The following is a 12,788-nucleotide window of genomic DNA, read 5'->3' on the forward strand; positions in this document are numbered from 1 at the left end:
TCCCATCTTCCTGCTCTTTTTTTTTTTTTTTTTTTTTGGCAAACTCCCATCTTCCTGCTCTTTACTGCTGTGCTGCTGACTATTCTTTAGGGCGCATGGAAGCTGTGATTTCCTTGCAAAAAGTGCAATTTGAGGATTTCTGATGCATTTTTCCGATCAACTGTGAGTGGGCGGGCAGCTTCCACCTCTACTCTACCTACTTGCCCATTTTGTAGAACTAATACCAATCATCTATTTTATAAAATAAAATATGATATATAAGAAAATTTTAGATGTCGACTTCCCTACTCTATTTGCTATATTTGCAGGCAAAATAACATATTGAACGATCAACAAAAACATATCTTTAAGTTCATATTTCACACGGCTTTTCCTGGTTTCGATTATTGACATTGGTAAATCAGACGATGGTGGTCAGGAGGAAACTGAAATGCCTTTGTAAATCTTCCCAACCCCTAGCTAGAAAGGTGGACTGCCATAGCGGCGAAGCCATCAACCCTTCCTTTAAAAAAACAATAAAAACATAATTAAGTGTTATGTGGTGGACCAAAATCAACTAGGTATTGGTCATTTGGTCAAGTGATAATTTTCCTTTTTCAATGTTAAAAAGTGTCAAATTCGAATCTCTTAACTGTTGACAAAAAAAACATAATATCTAGGAAAAGAAGTAGTAATTCTTGAGAATGCTTGTATATGCATAGAGATAGAGATTAGAAGCATAAGAAGATTTAAGAAGAAATGTTTAACAACATGATGCATACGATATTGATGGGCAGATTGGGGTGTCATGTGCATCTTTATCTTCGAATTGCCTCCCATCGGTCCTTCTCTGCATCTCTGGACCACCTCCAACTATCAATATTCCAATTTCCACTAAGACACATCATACATTGCTTGATAACCAAATTAAGGGGACAAATGTCACGTTCCTGTATGGGCATAGGCCTCAATATGTTTTACCTTGCCATCTTGCATAGGAGGGTTTAGGCCCTTTTCTTCTTGTTTTGGGCCATTTGTCCTTGGAAACAAGATGCGGTTAGTCTCTTAGAATATCTCCACCCGTTTTAAGAAAACAAGAATAAAGCAAAAGCACTGGTAATGAAATTGTCCTGATTATTCACTTTAAATAATAATTATCTTTATACAAATTCATTCGCTGGAAAAAAAAACAAGAGTAAATTGTACAAATGGTCTTTCAACTTTAATCAAATTGGAGCAATGGTCCCTCAACTAAAAATCCATTAACATTGGTCCTTCAACTTATCAAAATGTGTAGCTATAGTCATTTTCATCAATTTTGTCAAAATAAGCTATGTTGGAATGACCATTTATATAATTAGGGTCCATCAACTTATCAAAGTGTATAATTATGGTTCTTTTCGTCAACTATGTCAAAAATTTTGTCAAAACGAGTTATATTGTAAGGACTATTGCTACAATTAGATTAAAGTTAAAGGACCATTTCTTCACTTGAATTAAAGTTCAGGGACCAATGGTAATGAATTTTTAGTTGAGGGACCATAGCTACACGTTTTAATAAGTTGAGGGACCAAAGGTAATGGATTTTTAGTTGAGGGACCATTGCTCCAATTGAGTTAAAGTTAAAGGACCATAGCTACAATTTACTCAAAAAACAAGGACAAAGAGAATGACGATTGCTATTCACAAATAATTTTTTTTAAGTTTTAGTAAGTGTGTTGTATTTTTAAGTGTTTTCTTCTTCTTCTTCTCCAACCCCAATAAATTCTCTCATCGGACCCACAAAAGCCCAATCTTCTTCTTCCTCACCGAACCCATCCAATTTCCTCACTCAACTCACAAAGCCCTCTTCTCACCGAACCTACCCAATTTCCTCACCCGCCACCAGCCAAACACTCTCTCCTCCTCCCACCACCCAATTTTCTCCCATCACACAAACTCTCTCTCTTCTTCTTGTAGACGGCAACTCACCCAATTTCCTCACGTCCCACCACCCAAACTCTCTCGCCGATTACGACCTGCAGGGACGTAAAATTTTCTTTTCGAATTTCAGTCCCCCAGCTCGGCGAGATCACTGTATTGAAGCAGTAGGACGGTTCCGATTCCAAGAAGCCTCTGCTCATGGCCATGAAGATTCTGATTTTACGACGTGTAACAGAGCAGGTACCATTGGTTTTTTTTTATTTTTTATTTATAATTATTTAATAATTTTTTTTGCTTTTAAGTTTGGGTTATGGGTTTTTGATACTGATTATCTGGTAATTTTAACTTCTGGGTTGTGATATTCTGGATGCTTTTGTGTTTTACGTTATTTTCGGTAGATTTTTGCTGCGTAATTTTCAATGTTTTGTGGATTTGTAAGCCATGGACACTTAGTTCACTTAAAAAGGTTAGGGGTGTATTCAATTGAGAATTTGAGAGATTTTAAATGATTTATAAATCCATGAATTTTTTTGGAGTTTAATTCATTTGTAGATATTCCATATAAAATTTTGATTCAATTCCCTTGAAATTCTCTTGAAATCTCACGGAGAGAGGTGAGATTTGTGGATGCTTAAAATACACTACGAAATCTCTCCAATTCCCTCTAATTCTTCAACTTTCTCAAATTCTTTAAAATCAATTTCTAATTGAATACACCTAGAATACTATAAACTTCTTTAAAATCTTAATTGAATACATCTGGATTTCTAAGGATTTTAATAAACTATCATTCTAATTGAATACATCTTAAATTTAAGAGAATCACATAAAATCATGATTGAATACCCCTAGATTCATTAAAAGACTTAAAATCTCTCAAAATCTCAATTGAATACACCCTCCTAAAACTTTGGAAATCTGAACTTTGGTGTTTGTTACTATATAATTCCATCTTCTAAGATCATGGAATTCTGTCGAATTAGGCCAACAAATTGTATAACTAGAACATTATTTGGGTTCCTCTCACAAGGAGAATTCTGTTTAGCTTATTGATATGTTATACGAACATTATTTCTTGAATTCAAAATAATTCTGCAAAACTGAATTCAAAATAATGCTGTTGTCAGTATGATATATTATAATTCTGACTCCCCTCTTCAGCTCTAGCCGCAGGCGCTTGAAGGCGACATGGCCCTGATCGACAGTCTCTTCCGCCACAGTTCCAGCTGACGGATTGGATTCCGAAGCTCCGACAATTCCGACTGAGAAAGAGGTCAATAACAACAAGGTGATGGAGTTCAACGTTATGTGTTTTTTATAGAGGCATATTTGCAACAGTGTATCGGCGAATATTGTTGGATAGTCTATCCAGATAGCTTAAAATGTGTTTCATGATGCATATCGGTGGAAGCGTGCTTGGCTACTTTTTGGATTGAATTTTTTTGCTGGCCTTGGCTGTTACAAATATAGTGCCTTTGTTCTGTTTTTTGTTGTTATTTTTGCATGTGGGGGATAACTTAACTTTTTGTGTAGTAAGAAAGCCATAGAGAGAGAGAGTGTCACATTTTTGTTTTTTTGGATTTGGTTAATGTTTCAATCGTAAATGTGGTTGCGCAATGAAAGTTGAGGACACACAAATGACAAATGTAGTTGGGAATTTGTAAGTTACATGCAAAGGTTATGGAAAGTAAGCTTTTGTAATGTGTCTAATGACATAGTCAAAGAGTTGTCCACCTAATGTCTACTCTACAACGGTCATCTACGAACACTGTAGGCACATTCCGTCGGAGAAATTTCAAAGTAAGATAATAATGTCTGAACTAAGCCAATGTTGAAATTTCAAAGTAAAATATTTACTTCAAATGTTTCGTTTTTGGTATGAAAAAACATTTATTATTGAAATTTTCCTTGGTATTTTGTTTTATTAAAGATTAAGGATGGGGGTGTTTAGCTTTCATTGATTGGCATCGTTTTTCAAGTTTTGTCTGTGCTTTGTAGGATCAGCTTGCAAAAGAACAGAGCAGAGCACAAGCATTATCAATTTATTTGCTGAAGTTTTGCAGCTGTCTGCACGTCTCCAACAAGCCACACCAAGCATTCAATGGGCTTGCTCACCTGTAAAGCTCACTCTCCCTCTTTCCCTCCCACCATTTTCTTCTTATAATTTTATTGCTAACATCAATTTGTATATCAGTAAAATAGGAGCAGTTAGATTTTGAACACTATATGTATGTAGAGTTGTCAACAACTACTATATATTTTATATAAAAACTTTGTATATGTTTTGTATAAATAGTTTTTACATATTTACACACAACGCTTACAACACAAGTAGCTCCTCATTCTAACACTTTTATACAATGCTTATAATCAATTTGACATTCATGCGGCAATGCAGGGGCTAAAGTTCTTGTACACACACACATAATGGAGTTTTGGATGTGCCTATATACACACACATACATAACTGAAGACCTCATATACATACTATACACACACACACATAATGGAGCTTTTGAATGTGCCTATGTCCAGGTGAAATCTGTAGCGCAGCACCCAACCATCGGTTCTAGTAATGCATGCAGCTTTCTCTTCCCTTTCTATCTCACCTCCCTTATAGAGAAAATGTGTGAGCCCTGCATTCATTAGCAGTACTCAGTAACACTCAGGCGGGTAGGATTAACAAAAACAAAATAAAACTAGAGCATTGCTAATCATGATATTGACGCACCCATGACCTTATAGCTTATACTCATTTTGTTATTTTTTTTTTTCATACAACGATATTGGGAGAGGAGCAATTGAACTCGGGACCTCAAATATGGTCTCAACCGAGCTAAAAAGTCCCCTTGCAACATTATATATACAGTTATACTTGTCTAGTTGGAATCTTGTAATTTGGCAAGTATAATAAAAGCTCAAGCCTAAAATTAGAACATTGGTGTAAAATGAATAGAGTTAGTTGGTAAATAAATAGAAAAGAGGTTAATTACCAGAAGTGGAAGGCCTCTCCCGCAACTAAACAGCATCATCTGTTTCCACTATGCCTTCACCCTCTCACCAGAAGTGGAGGGCTTCTCAGGTAACTCAACAGCATCCTTTGCTTCGACGATGTCTTCGCCCTCATCATCAAAATCAAAATGATAATATTCAGGCTGGATTGTGATGTTGGGGATGTGAGAAATCTTGGGCCACTCCTTTCCTCTGCCTTTTCGGCAACCTCGTGCAAGATTACCAGAGCAGTTGATGACAAGTGTCTGAAGTGGTGTTTTCCGCAAGAAGTCTGGCGGTGTTTTTAGTTGACTGCAGTACCCAATCTCTAAAGAAGAAAGGCATGGCATTATGGTAATATGAGAATCCTCTTCCTTCCACTCTTCCATTCCTTTCCACTCTTCCCACTTATACATGTGCAATTCGAGTTTTTTAAGTTTTGGGAATAGAGTTAATGCATGATGATGCTGATGACGTTTCCTTTTCTATTCCTAGAAACTCAACTCCAACCTTTTTTACTCCTTTCATACTCATAACGATCAACCTTTCGAGGGACGGCAATATTCCCAAAGGAGGTAAAACTTCACATTCATTCCAATCTGCAAGATGAAGAAATCTCAAATTGTTGAATGACATGATCCAGTTGGGGGCAGTGCTTCCATTATAGCCATTGATTCCTAAATATTCCAAATTTGGATGCGGTCGTAAGAAATTCAGTGTTTCTGCACTTCTTCCACAATCAGAAAAATATATACTCAAATTTGAGAGTTGTTGTTTGTTCAGTACTGGTCCTGGTCCAAGGTAAGATGACCTCCTTTATTATGCACACAATCTGTTTGATGAACTGCCTCAACTGATAAAGCTTGCATTTTAATTGAATTTTGGGAATTTTGACGTGCAGCCGCAAGTTGATGTCAAGAGCTTCCCAGATGCACTGATCAATCCACTCGCTGCAAACAGCGAAGGCATGTACATTGTTGTCGGAGGCTCATCAGGGAATATCTACTTATGGGAGGTTAACTTTCCTAATCATTTTTTTTGTCTCTTTGAATTGATCTTTTTTTGAGCTCTGAAATGCTGATGGACATTTTACGGAGCACACTCTTTTAGTCCCTCAATATCTATTACATGTCTTTTGCCTATTATTTACTGATGCATTCGTATTCATCCCCAATAAACAAACAAGCACTGCATTCTTGAAATTGCATGTGTTTTGTAATTTTCATTTGGATGTAAATTTCTTAGGTTTGGAGCGTAGGAAGAGGGAGATTATTTAGAAATATTGTTTTTCCCTACTATAATTGATGCGATTGCACTAGATCCTGGTGATAATGTCTTCTTTGCCAGTGGTAGAGATGGCAAGATATAGGTTGCTGTATTTAATGCCGTGAGCCTACTTAACAGCAAGTATGGCTTGCATATCATCGATTGTTTCTCGAATCACAGGTTTCTTGAATTTCCTATAGTATTTACATAAAATTTGCACTGTACTCTGCAGGTCCAGTGAATTAACATTTTAGTCGTTTGACAGCATTTTGCTGAGAAATATATAGGAAGTTGTATTAAGATCACCTTTTGTGTTGTATTCTTGGTTCTGACTTCTACCGGAGACCTCAAACAAGTCTGGAGCTTTTTGCATTATACTACACACACCACGCAATGGAGCCTTCGAATGTGCCTATGTCCAGACGATCTTCATTCTGCCCGAAAGCAAAGGAAAAGACCATTCCAGTGAAATCTGTAATGCAGCAGCCAACCACCGGTTTTAGTAATGCATGCAGCTTTCTCTCCATTTCCATCTCACTTCTTCTAAAGAGAACGTATGTGAGCCCTGCGTTCATTAACAGCACTCGCAACAGTCAGGCGGGCAGGATTAATGAAAAAAAACTTGAAAAGGTCAACGAAGCATGCATGCATAAACACAACACCCCAATTAATTTGAGATTACCTGTTTCCGCACTCTTCCTTTTCGATGATTTTCGATAATTTTGTGACTATAAATTGTTACTTTCTTGCATATAGTTTTGGGATTAAAAATAAAATAAAACTAGAGCATTGCAAATCACGATACTGGGAGTTACAAGTCCATTGCAAATCACGATATTGGTGCACTTAGTGCTGAGAGCCCACTTAACAGCAAGAATGGATTGCATATGATCGATTGTTTCTTGAATCACAGGTTTCTCTCTTTTCCTATAGGCAACCTTTTGAGTTTTCTTCGGTTAACACTTGTCTAATTTTTAAATCTGTATTTTTCGTTTTTCAAAGTATAATTGCCCAAGATTGTTGCACGTTTTAAGAACCCTGCATTCTACCTTTAGTTATGACAGGCCTTGCATTCTGGGGAACTGAACCTGAGGAACATTCATTTTAGTATATTTTGAATAAGCAAAACTCATTTAACTCACAACTTTATACTTTAGACTTTTGAACAGCAAAGTTGTTACTTGCTTAGCATACGGCATTTCTGGAAATTATTTGATTTCTAGATTAGAAGATGGTATCAGAGGTCGCACTTGGTGCGATGGCAAGTGCCTTCGCCCATGAGCGGTAGGTCTCGGGTTCGAGACTTGGGAGCAGCCTCTTCATAAATGGGGGTAAGGCTAGTCGACATTCACCTCTCCCAGACCCTGCGTAAAGTGGAAGCCTTGTGCACTAGGTACGACCTTTTTTCTAGATTAGAAGATGGCGTGGTTCGAGTTTGGGATGCTAGAACTCATAATATTCTTCGCGTGTTCAAACATGCAAAAGGTTATCTCAATTCTATTTGAATTATTTCCTTCCCCGGGTGTATGCATATTTGATGATATTGAAGCAAATTTAGCTGTATTTGATTAGCACTATTTCATAATACATGTATGCATAAACTAAACACCCCAATTAATTTTGAGATTACCTTTTCGATGATTTTTGCACCCAGCCAAAGTCAGCTCCAATGTAATGGTTTCGGTTTATTTCAGGCAGCATTGTTTGTACTCGGGACCTGTAACTAGTAGCAGCTAAGTCTCAAATTCAGAGATTTTAAAAATAAAATAAAACTAGAGCATTGGGAGAGGAGGAATCGTACTCGGGACCTGGAATATGGTCTTAACCGAGTTACAAGTGCCTTGCAACATTATATATGCAGTTATGCTTGTCTAGTTGGAATCTTGTCTAGTTGGATTGATGTAAAATGAATAGACTGAGTTGGTAAATAAATAGAAAAGAGCTTAATTACCACAAGTGGAAGGCCTCTCATGCAACTAAACAGCTTCCTCTGCCTCGACTATGCCTGAAGTGGAAGGCCTCTCAGGTAACTCAACAGCATCCTCTGTTTCCACTATGCCTGAAGTGGAAGGCCTCTCAGGTAACTCAACAGCATCCTCTGCCTCCACTATGCGTTTACCATCAATATATATGTTGGGGATGTGAGAAATCTTGGGCCACTCCTTTCCTCTGCCTTTTTGGCAACCTCGTGCAAGATAACCACTGTCAATGATGTGAAGTGTCTGAAGTGGTGTTTTCCGCAATAAGTCTGGCAGTGTTTTTAGCTGATGGCACCGAAAAAAGTGTAAAGAAGAAAGCCATGGCATTATGGTAATATGAGAATCCTCTTCCTTCCACTCTTCCACTCCTTTCCACTCTTCCCACGCATTCATATAGAAAAACTGGAGTTTTTTCAATTTTGGGAATAGAGTAATGCATGATGATGCTGATGACGTTTCCTTTTCTATTCCCAGAAACTCAACTCCAACCTTTTTTACTCCTTCCATACCCCAAAGCTCAAGTCTTTCGAGGGACGGCAATTTTCCCAAAGGAGGTAAAACTTCACATTCGTTCCAATCTTCAAGATCAAGAAATATCAAATTGTTTAATGACATGATCCAGTTGGGGACAGTGCTTCCATTATAGCCATTGATTCTTAAATATTCCAAATTTGGATGCGGTCGTAAGAAATTCAGTATTTCTGCACTTCTTCTCTCCCCGTCTTTCCAATCAAAAGATATACTCAATTCTGAGAGTTGTTGTTTGTTCCCCAGGGGTGATGCTTTCTCACCCTCACCCGCAGCAACTTTCACATCCCCAACAATTTCTATGCTGAGAACACGAAGTTGGTCTAAGTTTCTCAAATCTCCCAATTTGAACGCTTCATCGTCGTCTTTACCACCGCCAACAGGGCACTGATCTAGTCTTCTTAGATTTGTTAATCTCCCAATCCCTTTCGGCAAGTACTTCAGATTATGACAACCCCAAACATACAGATGCTTTAAGTTAATCAACTTTCCCATGCTCTGAGGTAGACTTTCAAGTTCCCCACACCAATTAAGGCGCAATGTCTGCAAATTGTATAAATTACACACCCCATTCGGTAGCTTTTTCAAACCATAATTGTTAGACAAATCAATGAACCTCAGATGCACCAATTCACCTATCCCTTCCGGAAGCTCTTCAATAGAATTACCACTCAAATTCAATGTCCTAAGATGTTTCAACTGCGACATCAAGGTTGAGTCCATGATGGTGAATTTTGAATCAAAACTTGCAAGAGTACGTAGATCGCAGCTGGAAAACGAAACGCATGAGAGTGGACCCTCGGGCACAAGCATTAAGGTCAAATGGCGGATCTTATCACCCAAGGGCTTTATTGTATCGTTACCACCCTTAACCTCCATTGTAAAGCATTCATGTTCAGTAAGACACTGCAAAAAGTCATGCACAATATCATGCATTTTACACCTCATGATATTTCCATCACTGTCTTTTTGGAAGTCTTGGAAGAAAGATCGCATTGCTAAATTATCAAAAAACCTTTGGCCAATTATTTCTTTCTCTGTGTTTCCTTTCGAATAGAGATAATCTTGTGACATCCACAACTCAATCAAATAATCTTTATCGATCACATGATCTTTTGGAAAGATAACACAATATAAAAGGCATCGTTTGACCGCAGGTGCCAAATCAAAATAACTTAGTAATAGTGGTTTGAAAACTTGTTGCTCAACCTCTTCCAGCTCCCATATCTTACTGTTCAAAACTTCCTGCCATTCTTTCCTCGTTTGCTTGTAACGCATGAGGCTACCCATAGTCTTTGCAGCAAGAGGCAAACCCTTGCACTTTTTTGCTATTTCTTTACCAATGGCTTCCAACACACCATCCTTATCCCTATTATAAAATGCCATGCGGTTGAATATTGACAAACAATTTTGATCGCTCAACCTCTCCATATAGATCGTGTGAGTTGGAGTTCCCATCATATCAGCAACCTTCTGTTTTCGAGTGGTCACCAATAATCTACTGCCATGGGCGCCACTTCGTATTAATGGCAACTTCAATTTCTCCCACTTTCTTTCGTCTTCAGTCCACACGTCGTCTAGGACAAGGAGAAACTTCTTTTCCTTAAGGGATTTAGACATACATTGCAAGAAAGTTTCCAATTCATCTGAATTTGGGCTGGTAGCTCCGACACCCTCAATGATGCCTTTGGCAATTTTGATCTCATCAAAAGGGTCTGAAACACAAACCCATATTTTGATCTCAAAAAAAGCTTTAACATTTTCATCGTTAAAAGCCAGTTGGGCCAGAGTTGTCTTCCCCATTCCTCCCATCCCGACAATAGGGATGACAAGGAGGCCCCTCTCTTCTTGACTACTCTCATTCAACAACTTGCTAACCAAAACTTCCTTTTGTTGTTCTCTACCAAATATGGTAGATTCATCAACAAAAGAAGAAGTTTTCTCTCGCTCAGGTTGTTCACTGATCATTCTCTCTATGAATCGAAAATTGTATCTTCCTCTTTGCTTTGCAATCTCATCTAAATTTTCATTTAGACTTTTGATCTTAAGAGCAATGTCATGACGAAGAATTATCCGGCGGACTTGGCCGAAACAAAGGCAAGAGGAGGAAATAGAGAAACATACCGCCTTCTTCTTCTTCTTCTTAGTAACAAGAGAAGTACTTCCACCGTGCTCTTCTTCATTCTCAACTTGTTGTTTCAGTATTTCAGTCTTCCACTCATCCAGCACATTGTCCATCTTGTACGACACATCTTTCAGCTTCTCCAGCCAATTTCTGACGCTGGCCTCCTTCACTTGCCTCTGCTCCGCATCCTCAAGCACAGCACCAATCGCTTCAAGGTTGGCAGCAAATGCATCAACATCTTTCTTAGCATTCAAAACCAGCTTCACCTCTTGTTCGACGTGTTGGTAAGTTACCGAAGCCAGTTGTTCGAGAAGCACGGAAATGAGTGCCTCGGCCATTTTTCGGTTACTAGTGGAAACAGAGAAAACCAAGAGATCTGAACCAAGAATTTCAGGATTGGTATGGTAATAGTATTACCGTTCTGGTAGCCAAATGTTGAGATTAGAATATGGGCGTGTTAGACAAATAATAATGGTAGGGGAAGAGGTGAGTTATCCCTCACTTGTTGAACAATTATTCTCTTTTCTTCTTTATACAATTGCACGCAGGAAGAAAGCACGAATCTTTGTCTCAAAAGTTAGATAGACAATTCACGCAAAGAATTTTAGAATTGGGTGGCGTGGAAGAAACAATTGTTGATTTCGTTGGCTTCGTATCATCCTCGACTCACGAACAAGAAAACTGAGAGTCGATTTGAGACAGGATTCCATGGCTATGGTCTCCAAGGTCGACGGGTGAGTGGGAAAGAGGGCGAGAGGGATTCCATGACCAAATGAAGGTGCTTTTCTTTACAGAATAGAATAAGTCTATGTCCTGGTTATATACAGTTGTACATGCACAAGTAATTAAGTAATAGAGATGATGCTTTCACTATGATACAATGTTATTGAGCAGTAGAAATTGTGTTGAATAATGTTGTGTAAGTTTGGTTGGTTGTCTCTCATTTTGACAAGGAATCTTTGAATATTTTGATGAGCAAATTAGGCATTCCTCTTCCACTGTTTTAAACATATTTAGCAATGGAGGAGGAATATTTATCTATTTTTAAATTAATATCTATCCCTACGAACTACTCTTTCGTTATCATAAGCTGTTTTTCTTGGCGAAATATTACCTTTACCAGCGAACTTTTCGTCGCCAGAGATACCTTTCCCCAGCATGCGAGGAACCCTTCTTCGGGATAGGTACTTTAATTTATGCCCACATAATAGGTTAACATGCGGCTTCATTTCGCTAGCTATGATTTATCGTGAGAGATTTTTCTGGTAAAACTTACTGTAGCTGTTAGACAAGATCTTTGATGGCAAGGATATGCTGACGAAATCTTTCATGGAAAAAATTTATCTTTACCGAAGAAGTTTGATCTTTCGTGACAAAAATTTTCGCCTGGATAGTCATCTGGAAAGATTATTTTTTATTTTTTTGTAGTACGTCATTATCCTTATGTTGGAGCTAGTACAATTTTTCAAAAACCCCACTTAAGGAGGCAAATTTGAGCCCAGTAAATCAGGCCTAGGACATGTCGAAAGAATATGCTACTCTGATACCAAGATAAACTTTAAAAGTCTATTAGGTTCACCACCAATATTATCGATGTTGTCTCTATTTAACTACCTGTTACTATGTGTTAAGTTTTATTAACAAATGCCTCGATGATAATAAGGGTGAAAACTCTCATTTATTAATTGTATATTATTGTATTATATAACTGAAATGAAATCCAATTCTCTAACCAACACTACGATACACTGTCAATCACAATGTAGTGTTTATAGGAAGTATGTTGGCGAAACGTTCAACAAAATGTATTTTCTTACAAAGGTTGAATCATATATATAAGCTCATCACAACTCTTTAGTGCAAGTGTAAAACTTCTTCCATATGAATACAACGTCGTGTTAACATAATCATATCTAACATTTTTAATTTCTTAATTTCTATAGTTGTATGTATTCTTACAACCTCTAATCTATTTGATCAAGTATAATAAAAGCTCT

At 37.7% G+C, this 12,788-nt stretch overlaps 1 protein-coding gene and 1 long non-coding RNA gene across 12 annotated transcripts; one reads left to right on the top strand and one right to left on the bottom strand.

Moving 5' to 3' along the window:
- The first annotated feature begins 1,629 nt into the window (after window positions 1-1,629).
- Window positions 1,630-6,095, top strand: LOC108172658 (uncharacterized). Of its 2 annotated transcripts, XR_003775307.2 has the most exons (6): window positions 1,712-2,142; window positions 3,064-3,190; window positions 3,901-4,019; window positions 4,967-5,247; window positions 5,389-5,694; window positions 5,795-6,095. It is a non-coding gene; the product is annotated as an uncharacterized lncRNA (long non-coding RNA). The 2 variants fall into 2 exon arrangements; XR_011583390.1 differs by lacking the exons at window positions 4,967-5,247; window positions 5,389-5,694; window positions 5,795-6,095 and having other exon boundaries at window positions 1,630-2,142; window positions 3,901-4,195.
- LOC103428796 (putative disease resistance protein RGA3) lies at window positions 4,161-11,310 on the bottom strand. Of its 10 annotated transcripts, none has more exons than XM_070826110.1 (4): window positions 8,165-11,235; window positions 7,790-7,876; window positions 4,896-5,219; window positions 4,161-4,538 (listed from the first exon to the last, which is right to left on the bottom strand). In XM_070826110.1, exons 1-2 carry the CDS (start codon window positions 11,127-11,129, stop codon window positions 7,845-7,847), a joined length of 2,997 nt encoding a protein of 998 aa, XP_070682211.1. In that variant the 5' UTR covers window positions 11,130-11,235; the 3' UTR covers window positions 4,161-4,538; window positions 4,896-5,219; window positions 7,790-7,844. The 10 variants fall into 10 exon arrangements, with proteins under 10 accessions (XP_070682211.1, XP_070682214.1, XP_070682216.1 ...); XM_070826113.1 differs by having other exon boundaries at window positions 8,111-11,234; XM_070826115.1 differs by having other exon boundaries at window positions 7,790-7,882; window positions 8,111-11,234.
- Window positions 11,311-12,788: the final 1,478 nt, after the last annotated feature.

This window comes from Malus domestica, chromosome 08, assembly GCF_042453785.1.
Source record: "Malus domestica chromosome 08, GDT2T_hap1".
Lineage (NCBI taxonomy): Eukaryota > Viridiplantae > Streptophyta > Magnoliopsida > Rosales > Rosaceae > Malus > Malus domestica.